At 41.2% G+C, this 24,748-nt stretch overlaps 1 protein-coding gene across 1 annotated transcript in view; it reads right to left on the bottom strand.

The window, feature by feature from the left end:
• Positions 1 to 532: 532 nt before the first annotated feature.
• LOC127661408 (CD81 protein-like) overlaps positions 533 to 24,748 on the bottom strand; it is a 47,978-nt gene continuing 23,762 nt past the window's right edge. Inside the window, exons 3-8 of the mRNA XM_052152095.1 lie at positions 4,926 to 5,023; positions 4,238 to 4,312; positions 3,966 to 4,079; positions 3,743 to 3,829; positions 3,516 to 3,599; positions 533 to 2,467 (exon numbers count right to left, since the gene is read on the bottom strand). Of these exons, the coding sequence (XP_052008055.1) occupies positions 2,405 to 2,467; positions 3,516 to 3,599; positions 3,743 to 3,829; positions 3,966 to 4,079; positions 4,238 to 4,312; positions 4,926 to 5,023 (521 nt within the window). The 3' untranslated portion in view covers positions 533 to 2,404. The remainder of the gene's footprint in view (positions 2,468 to 3,515; positions 3,600 to 3,742; positions 3,830 to 3,965; positions 4,080 to 4,237; positions 4,313 to 4,925; positions 5,024 to 24,748) is intronic.

The following is a 24,748-nucleotide window of genomic DNA, read 5'->3' on the forward strand; positions in this document are numbered from 1 at the left end:
TACATATAATTAAATTGAGTAATCTTTAACCAAATAAAAACAATAAAATAATACTTTAATACATTTAAGTTCTATTAATTTTACTTTGTTAAAGATGACTCCAAATTTGATGGAATTTTGTTTTGAAATTGAAATGCCAAAATCTTAAAAATAGGAGTGAACTGAGGTCCCAAAAACTATAAGGACAGTTTAGCAACACTTGAATGTCTTATAATTCTAAAAAGATCTATCAAACCTACTGGAATTATTTTGAAAGAAACATAGCATAAACATACTTTTTTAAAATGTACATAATAATAAAGCAACATCATTCAAAATGAAGAAAATATGTACTGTCACACTTTGTGGTTGTCAAATGTTAGTGGAACATGTCAATTAATCTACCTGCATGCCTGCGTTAACTTGAGGGGAACATTTTAAGTGTGACATAGGTGTCAAAAAGTCCTAATGCACTTTGGGGCCAACTGTATTTCATAACATTTTTTATTTCTTATTTATGACCAACAAGGCAAAAATGAGCAAACCAAAGAAACATTATTTAAAATACATTTAATTCCTATATATTTGGGCAATAAAACCAGACCAAAATCCGTAACTGATGAGTCAGGGCAGAGATGTTAGTGACAGCTGTCAATTTGAGTCTCAAACAACTGTGAGATACAACAGTTACAGCATTTTTTCATACTGTTCAAATACCCTGAAGTGTTTTAACTACAAGATTGCATTTGAACAAACCTTATCACCTTCATAATGTTTAAAGTTTCAAGATCATGCTCAACAAATCATGAATTTGTTACATGCTTTAATTTAAATCTCTGCTGAGATTCTCTTCTTTTAACAAAGTACCAGAAAAAGATATCACAATTAAAGGCATACATTGTCTTCACATGATCATTAGTATACTATGTAGCTGTACATATGTATTACAAGACACATTTTAAGCATATCAGCATAGGCAATATGTGTTAACAAGACAGGGTTGCATAATGCATGTAGTAAAACTTCGATCCAATGCTATTTATGCATCAGTTTTTATATTGGGGAAGGTTTGTTTAAGTGCACCTAGAAGCGCATGATAGGCACATACACAGGCATTTTAAGGGGGTGTAGCCACCAGTTGCCAAAGTAAATGGTATTTAAGTTCCACCTAGTGAAAGAAGCAAGGTATTACAGAAACTACTTTTGTTATATCGTTGGCAGGGAAGAGCAAACCAACCTTAAACAAACTAATACTGTCCTTCTGAACTCAATGTCAACAAATATCACGTGCACATACACTCACGCAAACACTTTATGTTTCTTTCAGTATTGTGATATCATAATAACACATTACAGCTATGACAGCATAGAAAATTCCATTAGCAATCAATCCGGATTTGTCATGTGTCAAGTGATTAAGGGATAGGGTGTTTCATTTAAAAGGCTTGAAAGCATGTATGAGTCCTTTCTATGGTTTGGTTTATTTCAGACAGCAAAGAGAGTCAGGACAGAAGATCTCCAGTGACTGGGGCAGTGAATCAACATATGTCCAAATCCTTTAGAGACAGGCATGCAGGAAAGTACAATCCACTATATTAGACTTAGCATAAAGAAACATAATTCATGCTATTCAGATTGATTGTAGTGAGCATCACTAGTTGGAAAACATTCCAGCATAAGTGGCATCTAAATCTAGGATCAGCTCCCTCATCTGTGATTTCATTGGTTTTATTGTGTGAAACACAATGACCATAGATCAATACTCTTTTGCCATTAGTTTTAAACAGACTGGCTGTTGGACGAGCTCTACAAAATTGCACACTGTGTAAGAAGCAAACTAGTGCTCATCAACTCATCACTAACAGGAAAGCTTCAATAATCCTTGCTCTGTCACGGTTGGATTAAGTATTGTATTCTGACCTTCTCTCTTATCTAGCTAAAGCTGTTTATTTAGTGGTTTCTCAGGAAGTAACTTGTACATACAAACAGCAGTCTAATAGTGATAATAGGGCTGCAAATATATACAGTTTATACATGTACATATATGAAAATAATTATAGTAACCAATAGCAGTACTTAACCGTTAACACAAGAAAACTACAAGCTTATAAATGTATCCATCCTTCATATGATAATGTTCTGTGTATGTGTGTGTTTATAACTATCTGAACAGTTTAGTTATATAGCCATAGATTGCAACTAGATATTGCCAAATACAACATAAACAATAGCTGTTGGTGAGTAACAAAAATGCACTAAACAAAACACAAATTTGTTCTATGAGATTTAAGGAACGGACTACATTAGGAAATGGTAGAAGACACAAAACAAAATAGTAGTTGGTAGATATAAAACAAAGATATAAAACAAAATATAATTTTTTTTGGCAGATGTTTTTAAAGGTGGTATCTGGCCCCTACATGTTTCAGTAAACAGGGCTGTTCCTGATGCCGCAGCAGAGCACCATGCTGAAGATCATCTCAAAGATCTAGAGGGTAAAAGGGCACAATAAGCACAATTAGACCAGGAATATGTATTAACACTTAAAATCATACCTCAGGTCTTTTGAGACCCGGGACCTCACTTCAACCGCTGAACCTAATCCATTTTTTGGAGTTGTGCCCACACGTCTTTAGCGTTCCTCAATCTATCTTTTATAAATAGTATTTAAAAAAAAAAGGGGGAAAAAAAAGTACCCCCTACCCCCTGAAAAATTGTACAGGGTTATTAGAGTCCTTATGTAAGTAAGAGTGTCTGTTTGTTTGTTTTTTGTGCACGTCCATAAATTATATTTATATGATAATTTAATATCTATATAAGTTTACCATTACATGATATGAGTAATATATTCATACAAATAAATACTGTATCATGTTGGTTCTCTGTGCAACAATAAATTGTGAATGGTGAATTATCAGTATTCCATATGTATACATAAAGTACATATTGTACATGTTAGTTTTTACTCAAGGTGGTGCTGTTGTTTCAGTGATTGACGTGATTTACATTTGACATGGCTATTTGACAAAGAAACAACATGGAAGTAAACTATAGCAAGAGTAACGCACAGTATGATATGACTATTGTCATTTAGGTGTACCACTGAAATTATGCTATTTAGACTCAATAAATGCCTGAGAAAATACTTATATGTAGCTTATGTATACTTTATGTGTTATGTGTAGCTCAATATTTGACAGCCAGTTGTGTCTCATGAAATTTCAGTGTGAAAGTAATGAATCCTGTTCTAGATTTGTCCTGATTTTTTGCATTATCTTACAATTTTCAAATTGTTACATAATCTGGGCAATTTGTCGATCCATTTTTAAATGATATACAGGTTGGATCTCTAAACACATATATTCAAGAGTGTTTGTTGAAATTCCCATGCATTTAAGGGTTTAATAAAGTAAACAGGGTCAATTTTAGCTTCATGTTGACATAAATGCTGAACCATAAAAAAAATAGCACATTAACATTTACATTGACACATGCACATGCACAAACAGATACAATCTTAAATAACATTCACTTACCATGATAACAGCAACAACCAGTGCAGCAATTCCAATCAGGTAGATCTTCTCAGAGAAGAGCTCTCTGATCTTATTGTGACAGTTCTGAAAAATGGAGGAATGCATTCAGCTCTAACTTTAAAATCAGTTTGATACAGTGCAAAAATATTAACATGCTGTGGAGAAAAGATCTGAATGAGTAGGCAGAATACAACATTCTGAGGGTTTAAACTAGAAAGGAGACTTACTGTACTGGCAAATTTCAGTTTTTCAGGACAGACATTTGATAGCCAACTTTCAGCCAATGAGTACACCCCTTTGCCACAGCAGTTAAGCTGAAATCCAGAGATGAAACTTATTAGAGGTGTCCTTACAACTGCATTATGAAGTTTGATTTGGTTTTAGTGGAGTTTGTGTTTGCTTTATTGTTTCTCAAAACAACTGTTCCTTAACAAAGTGAGGACTGCTTACAATCTCATGAAAGATTTTCAAGACCTCAGCGGCAGTCTGCTTTTTTACAGGGTCGGTATGTGACACACCTCTGTTGTACACAGAGTCATAGAAGTTGATCATGTCTTTAGAGATCTGAAAAAAAAATAAAAATAAGGAGAAACATTTAATCACAAATAATCATAAGCTGATGATCATAATCTTATATTGCACAGATATACATCAATGACTTTATGAATATGTAAATAGGTGTGCATGAGTGAGCTTGTCACATGAGTGTCTGAGAAACCTACCTTGTCTCTGTGCATGAATCCCCAGATACCAGCAGCAACCTCACAGGCAAACAGAATGACCAGGCAGGCGAAGAACTGTAGGAGAGAAAGATATTTATAGGCAGAAGTTTTCTGAAAAAATCTCAATGTATGTGGGTGAACATGAAATTTAAAGTAATTTTTTGTGAAAATGTTAACATCCATAACATCACGAGCATTGTGAGAACTTGTGAAAACATTAAACTTGTTGACAGTGGCATGTGAGAACTGGCATTATTTAGTCCTAAAACATTGCTTTCAGGTCGTTTCTCACCATCATACTCCTTCAGAAGACTTGGAATATTTATAATATTTGTGGGTTCTTTTTTAACCACTGTCATTGTATTGAAAAGACAGAATGGGGTATTCATTAAAACATCTCCTTTTGTGTTCCGCATAAGAAAGAACGTCGTACAGATTTGAAAACACATTGGTATGAGTAAATTATGAAAGAATGTTTTCTACTACATAGTTTTCCTTGTAACTTGTATATTTAAAATATTGAAAATAATTAACAGACGGTTACCATATTTCAGTGAAATTTTTTTTTTTTTTTTTTTACTATAAATCTATTTTTGACAATTAATCCATTAGAATATATATATTGCTTATTGTTTGTCATAGTGTGATTGGAGGAATTCGCTGAGTGGTCATAAGATGTGTTACTCACTGTTCCAAGAAGACACTGGGATTCCTGTATGGCTCCGTAGCAACCAAGGAATCCAACAAACATCATCACAGCACCAACAGCAATCAGGATGTAGACACCTACATGAAGGAGAGAACAATGTATGTTATCTGAAAAAATAATAATAATAATTCAACATCCTGGGACGAAGCATATTGTTAACTATGTATACAGTTGAACGTTTTTAAATCACAACTAACAAATGTGAGTTTGAAGTTTTCAAGTGTGAGAAAAGAAATTCAGGAAAGTCTCAAATCTAAACACTTTAAATATCTTGAGGATGCAGTACTTCATTTTAACTAGCAGGAGCCACTGTGTGCTTACATTGATAGAGTGGTAAGTTCACTTACATAAGTAGACGGAAAACGTCACAACATTTGGAAGTCATACTGAGAGCTTAAATGTACTTTTTGTTTCCATTCCCTCATTTCATTCACATAAAAGCATTGGTAGAACAGCAAATCAGGTCCCTTATGTAACATGAGGTGAACTGGTAGAAGGAAAAGGATGTGCAGTCATTTAAGAAAGAAAGAAAAATCTCCTTTTCTCTATTTACCTCTCTTAGTAACACTAAGTGATAACCATAGTAAAACTAGTAGGCTGTGGGACACAGCACCAGTATTCCCATGGATGTTCAAATGACCCTTTTCGCTGAGAAATAATCTGCCCACACACAAATGTTAGGTGACTAAAATGACAAAATATGACTGAGCACGAAGTTATCTACAACTGAAAGTTCTGCTATTGAGTCACAGATTTTCAGACTTACATATATGCTGGCTTTTGTTTGTTTCATTTCATTATCGACATTATTCTTTTCTGCAATGTATTTAAGGAATAGATCACCCAAAAATGAAACTAATTTCATCATTTGCTAATACAAACAAAGGTCCATATAATCTCTAGGTCCATATAATGCAAGTAAATGGTGACCAAAATTTTGAAGGGGCAAAAAGCATAAAAGTAATCCAGTGGTTTAATCAATGTCTTCTGAAGCGATCTAATTGGATTTGGGTGAGAACAGTCAAAAATATAACACATTTTTCACTATATACCTTGCCACTGCATGAAATTTTCGTTTTTGGGTGAACTATTCTTTTAGCAAATGCTTATAATATAGCACATCATTAAGCTTTTACAGAAGGAACCATTCTGCATCAATGAATATAAGCCACCTCTTCAACAATTTAGGTTTAATAACACTAATTTCCTGCTCTGATAGTGTAATGAAAATGTACTGGTTACTTCCGTAACCTCCGTTCCTTGGAGGGAATGAGCCGTTGTGTCGATGTAGTGACACTAGGGTTCACACTTGAGAGCCAGAGACACCTCTGATCTTTGATAAAAGGCCAATGGGAATTGGCGAGTGGTATTTGCATGCCCCTCCTCCAGACATACGGGTATAAAGGAGGGGGACATGCATGCCGCTCATTCAGGTTTTGTGCTGAGGAGCCGAGAATAAGTTCCCGGCCATTTCAGCGGGTAGTTCAGCGTTGTGGCACGAGGGACACAACGTCTCGTTCTCTCCATCAGGGAAACAAGGTTACGGAAGTAACCAGGATGTGCAGCCATTTAAGAAAGAAAGAAAGGGGGGCGGGGTTTAAGTGGAAATATGTCACATTGTCTTGCCGAGTCTAGTTGGAAATATGTCATGTGGAAAAGTCCCATGGTAGGTCCTGCCTAATGGGGGAGGAGGCTCTACGAGCATGGAGACTGGGGCAGAGGGGCATGCGATCCAAATAGATGCGTAAATCGCACACCGGACACCTGAGCCACCTGAGCATGACAGCGCATCCGCCATGGTGTTGAGGTCGCCCGGGATGTGAGTGGCTCGCAGCGACTTGAGGTGCTGCTGACTCCAGAGGAGGAGAGGAAGGCGAGTTGTGACATGCGAGGGGAGCATAACCTGCCTTGGCGGTTGATATATGCTACCGTCACAGTGTTGTCTGTTTGAACCAACACGTGCTTGCCCTGGATCAACGGCCGGAACCTCTGCAGTGTTGCCAAAAACCCGAGGCAGTTGATGTGCCAATGTAGCCATGGGACCGTCCAGGGGCCAGCGGACACGTGTCTGTTGCTTACAATACCCCAGCCCGTCTTGGAGGCATCGGTTGTAACCACGACGTGCCTAAGAGACCTGTTCTAGGGGAACCCCTGCCCGTAGCAATACAAGGTAGTTCCAAGGGCTGATAAGGTGGCGACAGATAGGCATGATGGCCACGCGATGTGTCCCACGGTGCCATGCCCATCTCGGGACTCGCGTCATTGCTGACGCGGTCTCATATGCATCAACCCGAGCAGTGTGGCCACCACCGAGGGACCACAGTCTTCTGTCTGAACGCCTTCTGACAGGTCAGCACTGACTGGGCACACTCGTTCGTGAGGTGCGCCCATCATAGAGTCCAACTCCAAACCGAGAAAAGAGATGCTCTGAACCGGCAGGAGCTTGCTCTCTTCCCAGCTGACCCGAAGCCCTAGTCGGATGAGGTGTGGGAGCACCAGGACCCAGTGTGCACACAACACATCTCGTGAGTGAGCTAAGATTAGCCAGTCGTCGAGTTAGTTGAGAATGCGAATGCCCACTTCCCTTACCGGGGAAGGGCAGCCTCTCAGACCTTCGTGAAGACGCGAGGGGACAAGGACAGGCCGAAAGGGAGGATGTTGTATTGGTACGCCCGACCCTCAAATGCAAACCGCAGGAAGGGTCTGTGTTGAGGTAGAATTGAGACATCGAAGTATATGTCCTTCAGGTCTACTGCTGCAAACTAATCTTGATGCCGGACGCATAGAATGTGCCTTAGCATTAGCATCTTGAATGGGAGTCTGTGTAAAGCCCGGTTCAGAACTCGTAAGTCCAAGATTGGTTGCAACCCACCACCTTTTTAGGTACAATGAAGTAGGGGCTGTAAAACCCCCTCTTCATCTCGGCTAGAGGGACAGGCTCTATCACATGCTTCCATAGAAGGGTGGCGAATTTCCGCACGCCAGGTGGCGGCATTCTCGCCCTTCACCGTGGTGAAGTGGATGACGGAAAACCTTGGTGGGCGTCTGGTGAACTGAAACGCGTAGCCGAGTCGGACTGGCCAGGTCAGCCAACGCGACAGGTTGGAAAGCGCAAGCCCTGAGGTTTGAGCCCTGTGGAGGTGCGGACTCGAGAGACATCAAAGCACTTCCCTGACCCCTGATGCTCACCGGCGGATCGGTAGAGGATGGAGGACGAGGTGTTCCGTCCCTGCGGTCCATCGAAACTGTCAAAACCGGGTTTGAGTGTGTTTGCACCACAGCTTGGTGCGTGCAAACTGCCGCCCGGGCGCTGGACCTGCCAGAGATAGATAGAATATGGTGGTCGGGGTGATGGCTGAACACACCGGTTATGAGGAAACTACTCTTTTGCTGAATGTTTGGGTACCGCAGCTAGTGGAGCGTGTGGCAAAACAAAGTCAAAAGGAAACAAAAGATTCTCCTCCCGCCCCTCCACCGGGGGATGGAGTGGTCTGCATACCAGCTCCAAGGCAGAGGATCCTCTCGTCCCTGGGTCGCCCGTCTCTGGGGCACTTCAAAGTCTTCTTTGCGGGCGGCCATGAGATGGGTGGCATCTGCTTCCTGCCGGGGGCTCGTCACTGGGGCGGAGCCACAGAGGCAGGCCGAGGGTCCTGCGCTGGGGCAGGATAGCCTCCGTCTGCTGCTTCACCGCGAGAACTGCTGGGAAATGTCCCCGATGGTGTCGCTGAATAGGCTAGCCTGGGAGTTCAGGAAACGTGTCTTGTCGGCCTCGGGCATCTTGACCAGGTTAAGCCACAGATGGCGCTCTTGGATCAACAAAGTGGACATCGTCCGCACGAGAGACCGCAATGTGACCTCACTGTGTTTGAGGGCAAGGTCAGTCGCCGAGCGCCGCTCCTACATCTATCCCAGGGCGGAACTACCCTTGTGCAGTTCTTTCAGTGCCTTGGCTTGGTGTACTTGCAGGAGAAGCATGGTGTGGAGGGCGGTGGCGGCATGTCTGGAAGTGCCATAGGCTCTGGCCATCATGGACGACGTGGGAGCTTCAGGCACCCGCGCCAGTGCTTCACGGGCATAGGTGCACCATAAGCGCAGAGTAATCCCTGGCCGCTTCACCATCGAGGGTAGTGAGAGAGGGGAGCCAAGAGATCAGGACCGGGCAGTGGCTGTGAGCGGTGCCGCAAGCCCAGATACCAATCATCAAGCTGCGAGGGTTCAGGGGAAAGCAGGGGTTTCCACTCTAGCCCGATGCTCACGGCGGCCTGGGAAAGCATGTCCATCATCTCAGCATCTGCCTGTGACTGGGCGACCACACCCGAGGGTGTAAGCCCAGTGGAGGTTTCCGCATCAGACAGGAGGAGCCCGCTCTCCGATGCTGTGCTTGAGAGCTCATCGACTTCACGGGCACTGAATAAGAGGTCGAACTCGCCCTGGGACAAGCCGGCACACTCAACCGAGTGCCTAAACATAGCAAATGAGCGTGCCGGGGAATGTGAGGTCTGCAGTGATTTAACTGGTGGAGGTGGTCCCATTGTGGTCCCCAAATCACCTCCAGTGCTCGCTGCGCTGGCCTCGTACCCGTAGGTAGAAGGACCGAGGCAGGGAGCCGCTGGGGTGGCTGGCTTTCTTACGAAAGCGAGCTGAGACCACAGTGTTGCCATGGTCATGGCCTCGCAATGAGGACATGACGCATCCACTAAAAATGTATCGGTGTGGGCAGTGCCCAGGCATGAAAGAATAACACAATCGGAAGGGCATCTTTAAAAAGACGCGTCTCGAAAAAGACGTTCCGATGTGTGCCGCTCTTTTAGAATATACTCTTTTTGTGAGGAAAAACACTCTTTTAGAATATACTCTGAAGATCTGCTGAAGCCCAGATCTCTGCAGTGCACTCATGCATAGAGGGGAGAAAGCCGCTGTAATGCGGCATAAGGATTCAGCAGAGGTGAGGGATGGAAATCGCCTGCTCAGCTTGAACCATCGACCGTTCAGCTCCGATGACAAAATCTGAATGAGCGGTATGCACATTCCCCTCCTTGGCCTTTTATCAAAGATCAGAGGTGTCTCAGGCTCTAAAGAGTGATCCCTAGTGTCACTACATCGACACAACGTCGAGTGAGTGACAGATATGGAACCTTTTTTATATCTTCCTCTATGTTCCTCCATCTTATATTTATACAGTTTCTATTCTTCCATCCTCTACTCTCATCTCCCAGCCTGCATATAGTGGTGGCAGGGCATCTTCTATCTCTTATTCTGCTGGTACTTAATTTCCAGAGCATAATTAAATCATCTCCCCATGATCTTAAAATATATGTATGCTCTGCTGCCATTTAGCAACTATGCCTATTCCCTTGCCAGAGAGTTTTATCAAATCAATGCAATGTGGGGTGATGCGGGAGGGGATTGACCAAGTGCTTGTTCCATTTGCTTAATTGCAATGTGTACTGGGATCAAGGAACTGCCACCAGGCCATCTATCAGTGTGACAGGCCTGAATGGAGCAGCAGGGTGTGACTAGCATACTGAATTGCTTCATAATGCAGACCATCTTTCTCTGTGTGTTCACTTTCTCTTTCATAAATACGTCTCATATTTGCTTTCTGTAATCTGTGATTTCTGTAATTTATTTTCTAATGACCATATCCAATTACCAGTTTCCACTACATTTTAATCCCAACTACAGATTTGTAAACAAGTACAAAAACACTGCAGCTGAGCAGAGCGTGGTTAGTTTGAGGTCTGTTTTTCTACTCATGGCCTAAAATACACTGATGTGAAAATGGAGGAGGATGTAAGGAATTTCTATGGCCAGGTGCTTCCTGTAATGAGTGTTTTATGACACAGAAGAAACACCCATCCCTCTATAATGCTCCCGTGGTCAGAGTTACTGACTCCACTGTCTGCATATCTGTCTGAGTGTATGTGAGTTTCTGAAAAAAGATGTATGATTCAATGTGTGAGTGCAAAATAAGTTGCCATGCCAAATGCAGCTGCTACTTTCATTAATTCAAAGAGAGAGAGAGAGAGAGAGAGAGAGAGTGAGTGAGTGTGTGAGAAAGAGAGAGAGAGCGCTAGGCATCTCACAATGTTGGAAGAAATGGGCAAAAAGAGACAGAATAGAAAAAAGGCAAGAAAACAGGAAGAAATGATGGAACAGAAAAATAAACTGTGGACAAAAGGAGAATTAAAAGAATGTTACAAAGATACTAAGGAAAGGAAGTGAACAAGTGAAGGAGAGGACAGTCATAGAATTTGGTGAACAAAGGGATAGTTCACCCAAAAACTAAAATTCAGTCATCATTTACCCACCCTCATGTCTTTCACAAAGGAAGATGTTAGGCAGAATGTTAGGGATTCTCTAAGGGTAATAACTTCCTTTTTATGTTTGTATCAATATTGCCTTTGTTTTTCTTCTTACAATGCGGCCTGCTCCTTTGCCTCAGTCTCAATCACCAGCACTCACTCAGCCCCACGACTAAGTGATATCAATCTTTGTGTACCATACCTACATTCATCACAGCAATTGGGTAACCATACATAATATTAGTAACTCAGAACATAAGAGATCATAATGCAGTGTACCATTTAAATGTTACTGACTGGCCTCAGTCACCAATCACTTTCATTGTATAGAGAAAAGAGGAGGGTGAATCAATGATCACAGAATTTTCATTTTTGGCAGAACTATCCCTTTAAGGTTGAGAGAGGATGGGCTAAGGCAGTCTGCACACTTTAAGTACAAACAGATGATGCCAGAGTTGAACCACAGTGGAAGTAATGGTGAGAGAGACAGGGCAGAGCTGTAGTGGAGGAGGGGTGGGGGGCAGTGTGAGCACATGTTTCTGCTCTTTTGTTTTCTCACTTTCTCACTTCTGTCATTTGAACAGAAAACAACATCTTTGCTTTGATAAATCCAAACAGGCACATTTGGATTTACCTAAAGCCATCTGCATATATAGGCTACTAATAACCCTCTTTCTCTATCTCGTTGTGAGATCAATCATGCTTACAGATCAATCAAGTTTATTATGACATATCAACTATACACCAACAAGAGCCACTTCTACAATTTAGCCTGCTGCTGCTGTTTAGGGTTATACTGGAAGCACATTTGTTGATTCTGTAAGAGTAATTACTTCCTTTTCCAGTTTTCCTCATTAATCTTGCCTTTCCTTTTCTAGTGACAAGCTCCTTTCCCTCAGTCTTAATCACTGCCACAGATTGATATCAATCTTTGTGTACCATACCTTTATTCATCACTCATCACAGCAAGATAGTCATCATACATTATATTAGTAGCCCAGAACAGGAAAGATCATAATGTAATGTACCATTTAAAAGGCCATTTAAATGATCTGAGGTTGCATGCTAGAGATATCGGAATCTTTCTCATGACCAGGAAACTAGGGATGTTTTAAAAAGAGATGATCATCAAACGTTGACAATTATAATTCACAGTATTACCGTCACCTCTTTTTAAAAGCCACACGTGTGAACTGCATGGCCACTCAAACACACGCACACCAAAGCACATACGCTTTAAGGAAACATAAATAGAGCAGTAGAAGCGTTTTGAAGTGGCCAATTCAGAAAATTTTACAAAAGTACTTTAAGCAACCAGTTTAAATATTCTGTCCATCATAACATTTTATAAGAAATTATATGTTTAATCATAATCATAGTAATGTAAACCATCCAGTGAACCAGATAATTAATGCACAGTATAGAGAGTTCAAATTTCAGAAATATCCATATATAGACAGACTCTAACATTAATAAATTAATAGAATACTACAGGCATACGGTTTTAGACACAGAGTACAGTGGGAAAAGCACATACACAATAAACTATGTATCCCCATTCATAAACAGGCAAGATGTATTGTTGTTTTTACTAGTGCACCCCAGGTTGTCAGATAGCAAGCTTGTACTGAGGGTGTGTGATTTCTAATGCTCAAAGGATCCAGAAAATAAACCTTCCTAATGGCACCTCATTATAGTCTTTGTTCGCTAACATTTTAGCCATAAGAGTATTACTGATAAGCATTTGTCAATTTTGTCTATCCAAAACCAATATTTTATATATATATACACACACGAACACATTTTATTGTAGTTGTCATTTTAGTGTTATTTTTCGCACAAGATTGATCTTATCATGATGATGACGTTGCAAGCTGCAGACAGCGTCTCATGTTAGAGTGCGCATCAGCCGGCGGAACTTTAAATCTCTCCCGGTCTTGACTCCCGCTCAGATTGGGTCTCTTCTGCGACTGGTTGAAGCAGCTCTGACCGCACCGAGAATTACAGTTTCGGAGTTTGTGCTTATTTACATGTCAGGCTACCGTATTATTTGAACTTAAGGATGAAATAAAGATATAATCGCCAAGCTGTGATCGGTGATCAGACACTCGAGCTGCAGTGCTCCTCTCCTCTCGTGTGTCATCATTACAGCTTTATATCATCTCAGTCACGTTAAATGACATCAAGCGACTATTCGACAACGGAATTATTTTATTATTATTGCCGAGATTGTAGTACAAATGACAATCCACCAGAGTGCAACGTTTGTTAGTGATTTCCACGAAGACACCCACCAGAGTTTTGTAGACAGTCGGAGGCGGCACAAAATAATTCTCGAGTAATTCTCTATGCAGGAAAAACCCTGTACAATCAACCCTCATAAGAGTTGTAATAACTGAAGTACGAGATGTCAAAATCGAGAAATACGTAATTGAGTTGGGTAAGTACGACTTTTACTCGCTTAAAAAAAAGACAACAACCAACAAAGGATTTATGTTATTCAGATTATTCCTATGTTCAACCCTCAAACTCAAACTTAAACCAACCTTAAAGTCTACCCAATAACCCAAACTCTCTTGACCAAACCATGATTTTAATAGAAAAAAGTTTGTACTTTGTGTAACAGATGAAAACCTCCAGTTTGGAACAACAGGTTATTTATATAAATCAGTCATTTGTATTGTATGAATAAATATGAAAGAAGTTATTGTATTTGTTTACAGACAAAAATGAAGTGTTGGATGGGAGGCTAACTAAGATTAACATAAGATGCCTGTATTGTATCGATTTTAAATTCTGTTTGTTTACTGGTATGTCTAAAAGTCATACCATTTCATACGAGCCAAAAGGTACAATATCTTGCTATCTTAAATGGTGAGCTTCAATGTCGATGGTGAGCGCTGATGGATTTTTAAAGTGATTGTGATCATAGGAAGAGGAAGCCATTTGTGCTAATATAATATAAATGTATTCCAAGTAATGACAAAAAAACATTTTAGCTAAGTGTCTAATGAGACCTGTTGACATCATCATGGTACTACACACAAATTACAACAAGCAGTTAGACATTCCTTCACTTTGTTTTCTTTACCAAAAGTAAAATGTGGGGATTTCTTTAGATAATCTGGAATCAATTCAAGCATTAACACATTCATTCCCCTAGTACTAAGGATAACATGTTGCACGATCAACCTCCCAGAAATGTGTTCTGGTCCCGTGGTAACCAGAAAGTAAATGTGTTCACATAATCTATGGCGAGCGTGATTTAGAAGTAGCATTTTCGCTCTAAAATTACATTTTTACTCCACTGACTGTAGGTTTTAGTGTTGGGATTTGGGTTATGGAGTAGGGACAATAAAATATGCATTCCTGTTGAATGTATAACATAATTTACAACCAAAAATAAAATTTGCTTTTAGCCACGCTTTGTGGATTTTTCACCTAAAAACTGGAGCTCACAGTTGCCCATACATTCAACAACACTTCCAGTTTTGTCCACTGGGGCAGTGGTTTGAATTTCGGTAAGCACATACCGATTTCAGCAGCAGAACTTTTAAACTAATATGGCTGATTTCAAAAGGTTAATTAGTCTGCATAAGTACATATAAAATAGACTAACCAACATATGTCAAGGAAATGATTTGTGGTGTTAAAATTTCTTTGAACTTCCTGTATATGGTATAACACAATTTGGTGTAACTAGGTGGTAGGTCAAACCATACACCAAGTTCAGTATATATGTCTAAGAACATGCTGCTATTACTCACCAACAATGTTACATATTATGTAAGTCATGCCTAAAATGGGGCACATTGGCCCACTCCTAAAATAAATTTGATGTCATAAATTGTAATGTTGAATTCTATTATATTTAGTCATTGTGATGTTTTGTTCCCATTCAAACAATTCCCCAAATTTGAGACAATTCTCGTTGCTTGAAAGTTCACACTGTTAACAGAAATAAATTCACCTTTTGTATAGAACCAAATGAGTTTCTGGGAAAAACTTATAAAAACAAATACAGCTCAAAGAAGCCCTAATGTCACTAAAGTCACACTGGTTTAAGCCCTGACCTCTGGCTTATTCAAAATGCACTCATCTGTTTTAGTACAGCAGCCCCTCATCTAATTTTGTTTCTAGGGATGCATCACTCCTCTGCCATTATAGAATAATTGAGTCACCTGGGCCAGCTCCGTTCCCCCCCCCCCCACACACACAGCAGTAGGCATTTTCAAGGAAAGGCTGATCACACACCAACATGATGCTTACATGATGGATAATTCCCCAAACAAAGACAATGTTTTTATGGCACAGCGAAGGAAAGAGACCCAAACATTTGTAAAAAAAAAAATCAAAATCAAAAAGATGCAATTTCAAGATGTCACTGGCTTCTTTACAGAATGTCAGTTACTGACGCTGCTACTAGAACATAATAGCAAAATCATAAATACAAAAATCTAAAGACTGAATTATGGAAAGAGGTTGATTGCCAGTTCCATTACTTGATTTATTTGTATACCTTCTACTATTCATTCAATCATTTAAAAAAATATGAAGAACTAAATTAATCATGGAGTGTATAATATTTATGTGCTCATTCTTTAATCTAATACTATGTTGTAGATGTATGACTAAGTGATGAATAAAATATTGTTAAAGCTAGTGCAATTGCTCATTCTATTCAAAGCAAAAGGCTTTCCTGGAGCTGTCCACTTGCTTTTTCTCTGATGGACTCAAGATCTAGTTGTGTTCTCTCACAGATCTAGTTGTGTTCTCTCACATTACACTCTATAAAAAGCAAGGCTGGGTGTGTAAGAAACCTGGCTGCAGGCTATTTCCTCACATTAGGATGTGGAGAGCTGTAATGTTTCATCTGCAGCTCCTTACATGGCATCTTTGAACTTTGCAAACAGACAATAGATAAGTGCTTCATTGGTCTCAACCTGATCCCAACAGAAAAACTATGAGTCCCAAAAAGCCTTCTGTCATTCATCACTTGCATCCCCTTAACTGTAAGTACAATTCTAACTAGCTGATGCTTTGCAATACTCTAGCTCTCCCTTAAGATCTGCCAACTTACTGGAACTAGTGAGTGGTTCTCACGAAACCGGTCATGAAAATGTCCTGGTGATATTCAATGGTGTAGATTTGGTTTGACCGTTGGAGGGGTCCAAATGTGGGTAATTTCAGATAATTAAAATTCGACCTGCTCATCTGAAATGCCTGTCTGCTTTCCTCACCCAGAAAAAAACAAATTATAATTTCTATGGACGCCTTTAACATCTTCACTCACTGTGATATATTTCATGTTTTCTAAATTCTAAAAGTTTTGTGTGGCTAACAGACCTACAGACCGAAATTGCACATGTTGTCAGCCACTTACTGTGTCTTGAGAGACACAAAGTTTTATTCCCCCTTCACAAAATCAGGTTGGGAGGATGTGTCCCCTGTCCCCTCTAATTTTATAGCAATAGTAATTTTTAACCCAAAATCCTTATTACTGTAATGTGTTTAGAGGTTTTACTTGTACTATTCCCATTATTTTCAATGATTATTCTCATTACCATAACACATACATTTTTTAATGTATTACAGTAAAAAAAAATTTTTTTTACAATGATTCTTTTTTTTTTTTTATTAAAATAAGCAAAAATAAAAAAGGCAGTAACAAGGGAGTACTACTATGTGTACTACTATTCCTAAAAATTTGGCTTCATTTACTATGTGCAAACTATAATTTCTTATTTGGAGTAAAAAAGGACCAAGACATTTTTCTCAACTGCTTTCCTGAGAATCACTGATGCAGACCTAGTTCCACTTCTGTCACTCACTCAACGTTGTGTCGATTGTAGTGACACAAGGGGTATCTTCTGAAAGCCTCGCGTACCTCTGAACTTCAGAAAAGGCCAATGTCAAATTGGCAGAAATATAATTAAATTAAGGTGCTAGGTAATGAATAAAATAAAAAACTATACAATTTAAAATAGAACAAGTATTTAACAAGACATTATGCACATAATCAAATTTAAAAAATACTGTGAACTAAGTACATTATGGCAGTAATTGGTTTCTGAGGGTGTGCAGCTCAAATATGTATTTTGCTACATCTAATACGCAGTAACACCTGCATTTGATCTGTTTCTGCCAAACTGGAAAACTGTGGCATGAGGTTTGAGAGTTTGTCAAAGTATTTCTCTCTCACCTCTGTACATTTCTCACTGTGAAGGAGAAAGTGTTGCTCTGTCTCCACATCACCAGTGTCACAGTGACTTGTTCTTCCTTAGGAAGCCATATTTGTCTGTACTTCTCTCCTTCATACCCCCTCATGAGTCATGTGTGATCCTTTATTCAGCCCCTCAGCTGTTCCCAGACATCACACAGGCCACCTGCTGGGCCTTTACAATAGGGGCTGTATCCCACTGACCTGGTGGACTGTAGTGGTCAAAAGGTCAATGCCTTGTTAAATTACTATTTAAAAACTAGTATTTGCTTCATTCTTATAGCTATTAAAAAAAAAAGTTTTAATGGTAAGGAATGTAAATATTTTGCCATATGCTATATAAGCCATTTCCAGATTTCACACTCACACACAGATTTAAATGGGCTATTTGCGATTTTATACAAATAGTAACAATCTGTAATTGTAATAAACAGGGTTGATAGCAAAACACAAAGCTATATGGATGTACACGATAGACACACATGCTCAAAACAGTGGTGTAGTGGTGACTGAAGATGTGTTTTTAAACCCCCCATTTAAATTGATAGGCTTCATTAAATGATCTTTTCATTACTAGTAAAATGGGTAAACTTTAATAAAATAATACATACATAAATATATATTAATCTGTTCAACATTGTAGCTCATATGAATGTAGAAATGCTTTTTTAAATTACTATACATCTATACATAAGAATGAATGGATATTTGTTTTATTTGTTGTGTATTATAATATGCTAATCTGTGATTTGTATAGTGATATTTTTTTCTTACTAATGAAATGCAAGTTTAAATTATTTGATCTCACAATAAAAAAAAAGGCTCCACTGATAGAAGAAAAAAAAATGATGGGACAAATCAGATCATTTGGCCAGCATCTGCGAAAATTATCATAAACTAGCAGTCAGTATTTTCACCAATTTAATAGCATAAGTTGTATTTAAATGCATAAATATGCTCATGTTTAGCAGCTAAGTAAATCTGTGCAAATTGCGACAACTCTAGCACTGCTAGTGCTTCGCCATTTAACTGTAGTTGGTAGAAATGTCCCGCCCTTTTCTGAAACAGAAAGTATGACTGGTTAGCAAATATCCTATCAAGGCTGAAAGTCGGACTGTTTATCTTGCCCATGCCTTCAGTTCAGCGCTCCCACCTCTTGCTGCTTCATGCGTGTTTAGAGAGAATCTCTGTACCCCTTTAAAAAAAAAAAATCACAATTCACTAAACGTTCTATGGCATGGTGTCAGTAGATTGGAATGTTATGGGTCAAAAGCTAACTCGCTTGTTCTGGTGGCCATGCATATCTTCACTGATTTAAGATGAGCATATGCAAAATCCTTAAAAAGATAGGTGGGCATGCAGCGTTTTCTTGCGTATGCACTAGACCGCACTACTGGCTCACACACACAGCGTTAGTCTCATCTGTAACCAATCTTAAATGTACAGGAAATACTTAACGTGACTCACTGGGAATTTCACACTTTCCAAACTTAGCAGGGCCACACTTATTAAACTCCTCCCTTTAGCAAACAAAGCTGGCAAAAATATCTCCTTTCTCGTGGATAGCCATGATAATATTCTGCATTACAGAAGGACTCAGTTTTTCAACTGGAAAATAAAGAAAGCGTATACATAAAGAGCGTGTTTATGTGTATGTTGGGAGGGAAGTGGTGGAGAAAAGGCACAACAGTTCACAAGGGGCCAGTGAAAAGGAAAACATACAAACCTTCTGTAATTGTGGCTCTTACTAAGTGATTTTCCTGTTTCCATTAGTTACATGCTCATTAATAACAATGTGTAAAATTCTCAGTTTCACTTCTGGATGAGTGTGCCATGTGTTTTCCATAATGCAGAAAATTTAAATTTAACTGAAAAACCCTTAAAAAAGAGAGGAAAGAGAATGAGAGCAGGGTTTGACAGGAAATGTGAATGAGAATACGGTGGGTAGGTATGCAGTACATGTTTTTTTTTCAGCAGCCTGAGAAAACCGACACCTGCACTTTGATGTACTAGACAATGTGTATAATGGAACAAAACTTGGTAGAATGGCGATAGACCACTTGCTTCCCTTATTAATAATATCTATTTAAAGGGGTCATGACATGAGGCATCAAATTTTCCTTGATCTTTTGACAAAAGGTCATTGTATTATAAAACCATCTAATGCATGCAAGTTATAAAACTGAAAACGTCTTAATAGAAAAAGAGCATTTACTTAACTCAAGTTGCAAAATGGCTCGTTTAGAATTCGTGGAACTTGTGACATCACAAGGACCAAATACATCTGCATATGCAAAGCCTATTTTTCATCATTGCACCCTTGGCCCCACCCACTGGTTCTCAGTCTTAAGTCTTCACAAAGGTGAAGAGGAGAGGGAATGGGGCCTGATATGGAAGATTCATCCAAAGTGGTTCTGTTTCATTCCTACTGACCGCCAGAGGCAGTATTAAACACTACTGGATTATCGCAGCGCCAGCCAGATAGGTCGAGAGAATATACCAACAAAGTCACATAGTGACGTATGCTGAGCCCTGGGGGTTATAAACCATAGCCGCTCAGCACTCTGCCTCTTTCGCTTTCTCGCCTGGTTGAGATAGGTTGTTTTTACATAAGTGATAGATTGCGCTGTCAAGTGCAGCTTACAAGAGCAGCGAGATATCGTCCTCACAAGCTGTATCAGCGCGCATCTACGCCACTTCAACGGATTTGAAGTGTTTTTAGCCGCATTTTGGTGAGTTTTCATTCTTTTTCGTCGGTAACACTCTGTGCCTCTCGGTGCTATCCGGTGGCTGGTGTTTTACGCGCTATAAGTTAACGGTCTCCCGTTGACATTTTCATTATTCACAGTTGTTCTGAACTTTTTTCCTCAAACTTATGTGATACTCTGCGCCCCTTGGTTCAATCCATCGGCCATTTTAGACATTTATTTATTTTTTCGTGAGATATTCTGGACATTACCTGTCTGTTCACCCGCAGGAATTATATAATATTTTTTTTTTCCTGTATTCTGCTACGTTATGATCATTCTGCTTGAATTAAACCTTACGGTTCTATCCAAATGTGTTATTAGCGAGTAACTATGGCTCACAGCTCGATTGCCACTGGTTTCCCACTGACTTGTAAGCTGTGCCCTAATAATCTTCTCCCGGACGACGGTCATGACATCTGCCCGTCGTGTTTGGGTGTTCAACATCTGAGAGAGGCTCTCACGGACCCGTGTCTGCACTGCAGTCTTTTACCTATGTCGGAACGGCGGCTCCGTCTTGCTGAGTTAGACCCCAATTCAACGGTGAAACTCGGGCAGTTGGATGTAGCCCCTTCTCGCACTCAGAAGCGTAGGGCGTCTGCGGCAGCCGGCGCTCCCCTCCCATGTAAGAGGAGGGCCACATCGCGAAGTGATGAACATTCGCGTGTCGAGGAAAATTCACTCTCTAAGACGGTTTCTGTACTTTCTTCAGAGATGGCGGAGCTGAAATGCCTGCTGCACTCGCTTCAGCCTGTAACATCTGCTACACCTGTGAAATGACACAGGAGGATGAGAATGTTCTGAATCGTGGAACCGGTGAAGAGTCGCTTGATTCCCCTCGTTTTTCACATCATTCTGACTTGGATGTGCTTTCTACGATTGCTTCTGACTCTTTTTTTCATGATCATGGGAATGCTGTGAATGTTGCGGCGCAACCATCACCTCAGGATGTTTTCGCTGGTTTTCCAGCAGGGTCGAGTGGGGGGTCAGTCCAGTCATCTGGACAGGCCCAGCCCTCTTCTGATGATACTTTGGCTGTGCTTCGAATGGCTCTTGCTCGTCTAGGACTTGATGAGTCACCTGTCCAATCTGCCCAAACCAATGTCTTTTTCAGGCAGGCCACAGCGGCGACTTCTTTTGCCATGCCACCATGTAAAGATATTGTGGCCGAGTTTTCAAATGCCCTCACTGGTTCTGGTCTGCCTAAACGGCGCTCAAAGATTGCTCGGACGTTAGCATCTATGGCTGAAGCAGATTCCATCGGGGTGAGTCGTGCTCCAAAATTAGAGCAGCCTGTTGCAGCTTTGGTGGTGTCTCCTGACGAGGCTCTACGAGGGAATGTGCGATGTCCCAGTGCGCAATGTGGTCGCACAGATTCATTACTGAAAAAGGCATATGAGTCTGTTGCTTACATAACTCGATTGGTTTGTAAGTGTCGACCTGAAAGATGCATACTTTCACATCCCAATTGCTGTTCATCACAGAAAGTTTCTGCGTTTCAGTTTCCTGAATCAAGCCTACCAGTTCAAGGTTCTACCTTTCGGTCTTTCCCTTGCTCCTCGTGTCTTCACAAGGTGTGTGAGCGCAGCTCTGTCTCCTCTTTGGATGAGAGGTATGCATATTATGCCTTATCTGGACGACTGGCTTCTTTGTGCCCCCACAAAACAGCAGACTGTGCAAGACTCCAGACTGCTTTTGAGACATGTGCAGAAGTTGGGGTTTTCTGTGAACGAGAAAAAGAGCTGTCTGAATCCAACACAGACCACTACGTTCATAGGAATAACCCTGAATTCTCGCCTAATGTCTGCCTCCCTGTCTCAAGAACGTGTGACGAACATTCTACAACTCTTGGCTCTCTTTCACCCGGGTGTCTCTTTACAGTACCAGGTAGTCCTACGACTAATAGGGATGTTAACTGCTGCTACAGTGGTGATTCCCCTAGGTTTACTCCACCTCAGACCACTTCAGTTGTGGAACAACAGTTTGCAACTAGATCCCACCAAACATCGCCATCGACTGATTGTAATTTCTCACTGTTGCTTACGGGCGTTGAGGTGGTGGAGGCAGGTGGAGTTGTTGAAGATAGGAGTGCCCCTGGGTGTGGTTCCCTCTCGACGGGAGTTGGTCACGACCGATGCTTCCCTCACAGGGTGGGGGGCAACATGGAACCAGAGGGGTATTTGCGGGCGCTGGACACCGACCCAGACAACAGAACATATCAACCTTCTGGAACTACGTGCAGTGTTCATGGCATTAAAGTATTTCATGCCAGTCCTGGCAGGCCGCCATGTTCTCATTCGGTCCAACAATACCTCAACAGTGTTCCATCTAAACCACCAGGGCGGCACGAAATCCCGCAGGTATCTACAGCTTACGCACGAGATCCTGACATGGTGCCAGCCGCGACTCGCTTCACTGAGGGCAGCTCATATTTCAGGAGCATGCAACCAGACAGTGGATGCTCTTTCCAGGGATCTGGTACATCCAGGAGAATGGAGAATTCATCCAGATGTTGTGCAGGAGATCTGGCTTCGATTTGGAATAGCAGAGGTAGATCTTTTTGCTTCGGAGATGACCACTCACTGTCGTCTATGGTTCGCAAGGACAGAAGTGTCCAGCCCCTTGGGCCAGGATGCACTGGCTCACGAATGGCCGAACTGCCTACTATATGCGTTCCCACCTATCCCTCTGTTATGGGAGGCGTTACACAGGATCTCCCTGTGCAAGCACAGAGTACTATTTGTGGCACCACGATGGCCAGCCAGACCATGGTTTCCTTTGTTGCTAAGACTTTTGTCAGGCAATCCATGGAAGCTTTCCCCAAGGAGGGACCTCCTCTCCCAACTGGAGGCCAGCGTCTGGCACCCAGATCCAGCTCGCCTGCAGCTTTGGGTCTGGCCATTGGGTTAAATCCTTCTCTGGAGGACTGTAATCCTGCGGTTATTCACACAATCTCCAATGCTAGGGCTTTTTCCACACGACAGATCTATGCTGGCCGTTGGAGGCTTTTTTCTGCATGGTGTGAGAAGCAAGGGCTGGATCCTGCAACGTGTGACATTCCGAGGATCTTAAGTTTTCTTCAACATTTACTGGAGGAGGGAAAAGCGGCTTCCACGTTGAAAGTGTATGTCACTGCCATTTCTGCATATCATGTTCCAATTGGTGGATCTTCTCTTGGATCTCACAGTCTTGTCTGCAGTTTTCTGAAGGGTGCACGCCGTCTTAAGCCTGCTCGGAATTTTCCACATTTTCCAGTGTGGGATTTGCCGCTCGTGCTTGCATTCCTTTGCTCATCCCAGATTGAGCCCTTGCAAAGCATTGACGTGAAATGTTTAACGTTGAAGACTGCCTTTTTGTTGGCTATTGCTTCTGCGAAACGAGTCAGTGAGTTGCACGCACTGTCTGTTAGCGAATTGTGCTTGCGTTGGTTGCCGGATGACTCCGGGGTGGTCCTACGACCCAATCCTTCTTTTCTTCCAAAAGTCCTTCTTCCTCAGTTCATTAACCAGCACATTGAACTGGCCTCTTTTCAGACTTCTTCAGGGTCTGATTCAAGTGCTCAACTTTTGTGTCCTGTTCGCGCCTTGAAGCGTTATGTAGACACTACTGCTCAATTTAGACAGTCAGACCAGTTATTTGTCTGCTATGGTGGTGTGAAGAAAGGTGCTCCAGTGTCGAAGCAGAGGTTGTCAAACTGGATAGTGGAAACTATTTTACTGGCTTACAAGGCAGCAAGGCAACCATTGCCCCGGGGGCTAACTTGCCATTCCACTCTCATCTTCATGGGCTGTATTTAGAGGAGTTTCGTTAGCGGACATCTGCACTGCCGCTACCTGGGCTTCCCCATGCACGTTTGCCAGGTTTTATAAGGTCAACGTTGCTGCTCATCATGCTGTGAGTTCTGCAGTTCTTCAGGAGCGGCCTTAATTTTTCAACAGGTCAGTGGCATTCCTCATGACTATGTTGGTATGGGTCATCCAGTAGTGTTTAATACTGCCTCTGGCGGTCAGTAGGAATGAAACAGAACGTTAGTTACACATGTAACTGTGGTTCTGTGAATTCCGGATGACCGCCAGAGTTCTTGGTCACTCGGAATGCGCGAGAAAGGCGTACCGAGGCAGAGTGTTGAGCGGCTGTGGTTTATAACCCCCAGGGCTCAGCATACGTCACTATGTGACTTTGTTGGTATATTCTCTCGACCTATCTGGCTGGCGCTGCGATAATCCAGTAGTGTTTAATACTGCCTCTGGCGGTCATCCGGAATTCACAGAACCACAGTTACATGTGTAACTAATGATTTATCTGGATGGAAATATTTTTCTACATTAACATGCACAGACAGACCTCTTTGACCACTTGATACATATCATCAGGCCACTTTAAAAAGACGCAGTGTCAAGTTCAAAGTGAAATTCAAAGTGTTTTTTTATTGTCGTTCAACCATATACAGTTGGTACAGTACACAACGAAAGGAGACAACGTTCCTCCAGGACAATGGTGCTACATAAAACAACATAGGACAAACACAGA

Source organism: Xyrauchen texanus, chromosome 2 (genome assembly GCF_025860055.1).
Source record: "Xyrauchen texanus isolate HMW12.3.18 chromosome 2, RBS_HiC_50CHRs, whole genome shotgun sequence".
Classification (NCBI taxonomy): Eukaryota; Metazoa; Chordata; class Actinopteri; order Cypriniformes; family Catostomidae; genus Xyrauchen; species Xyrauchen texanus.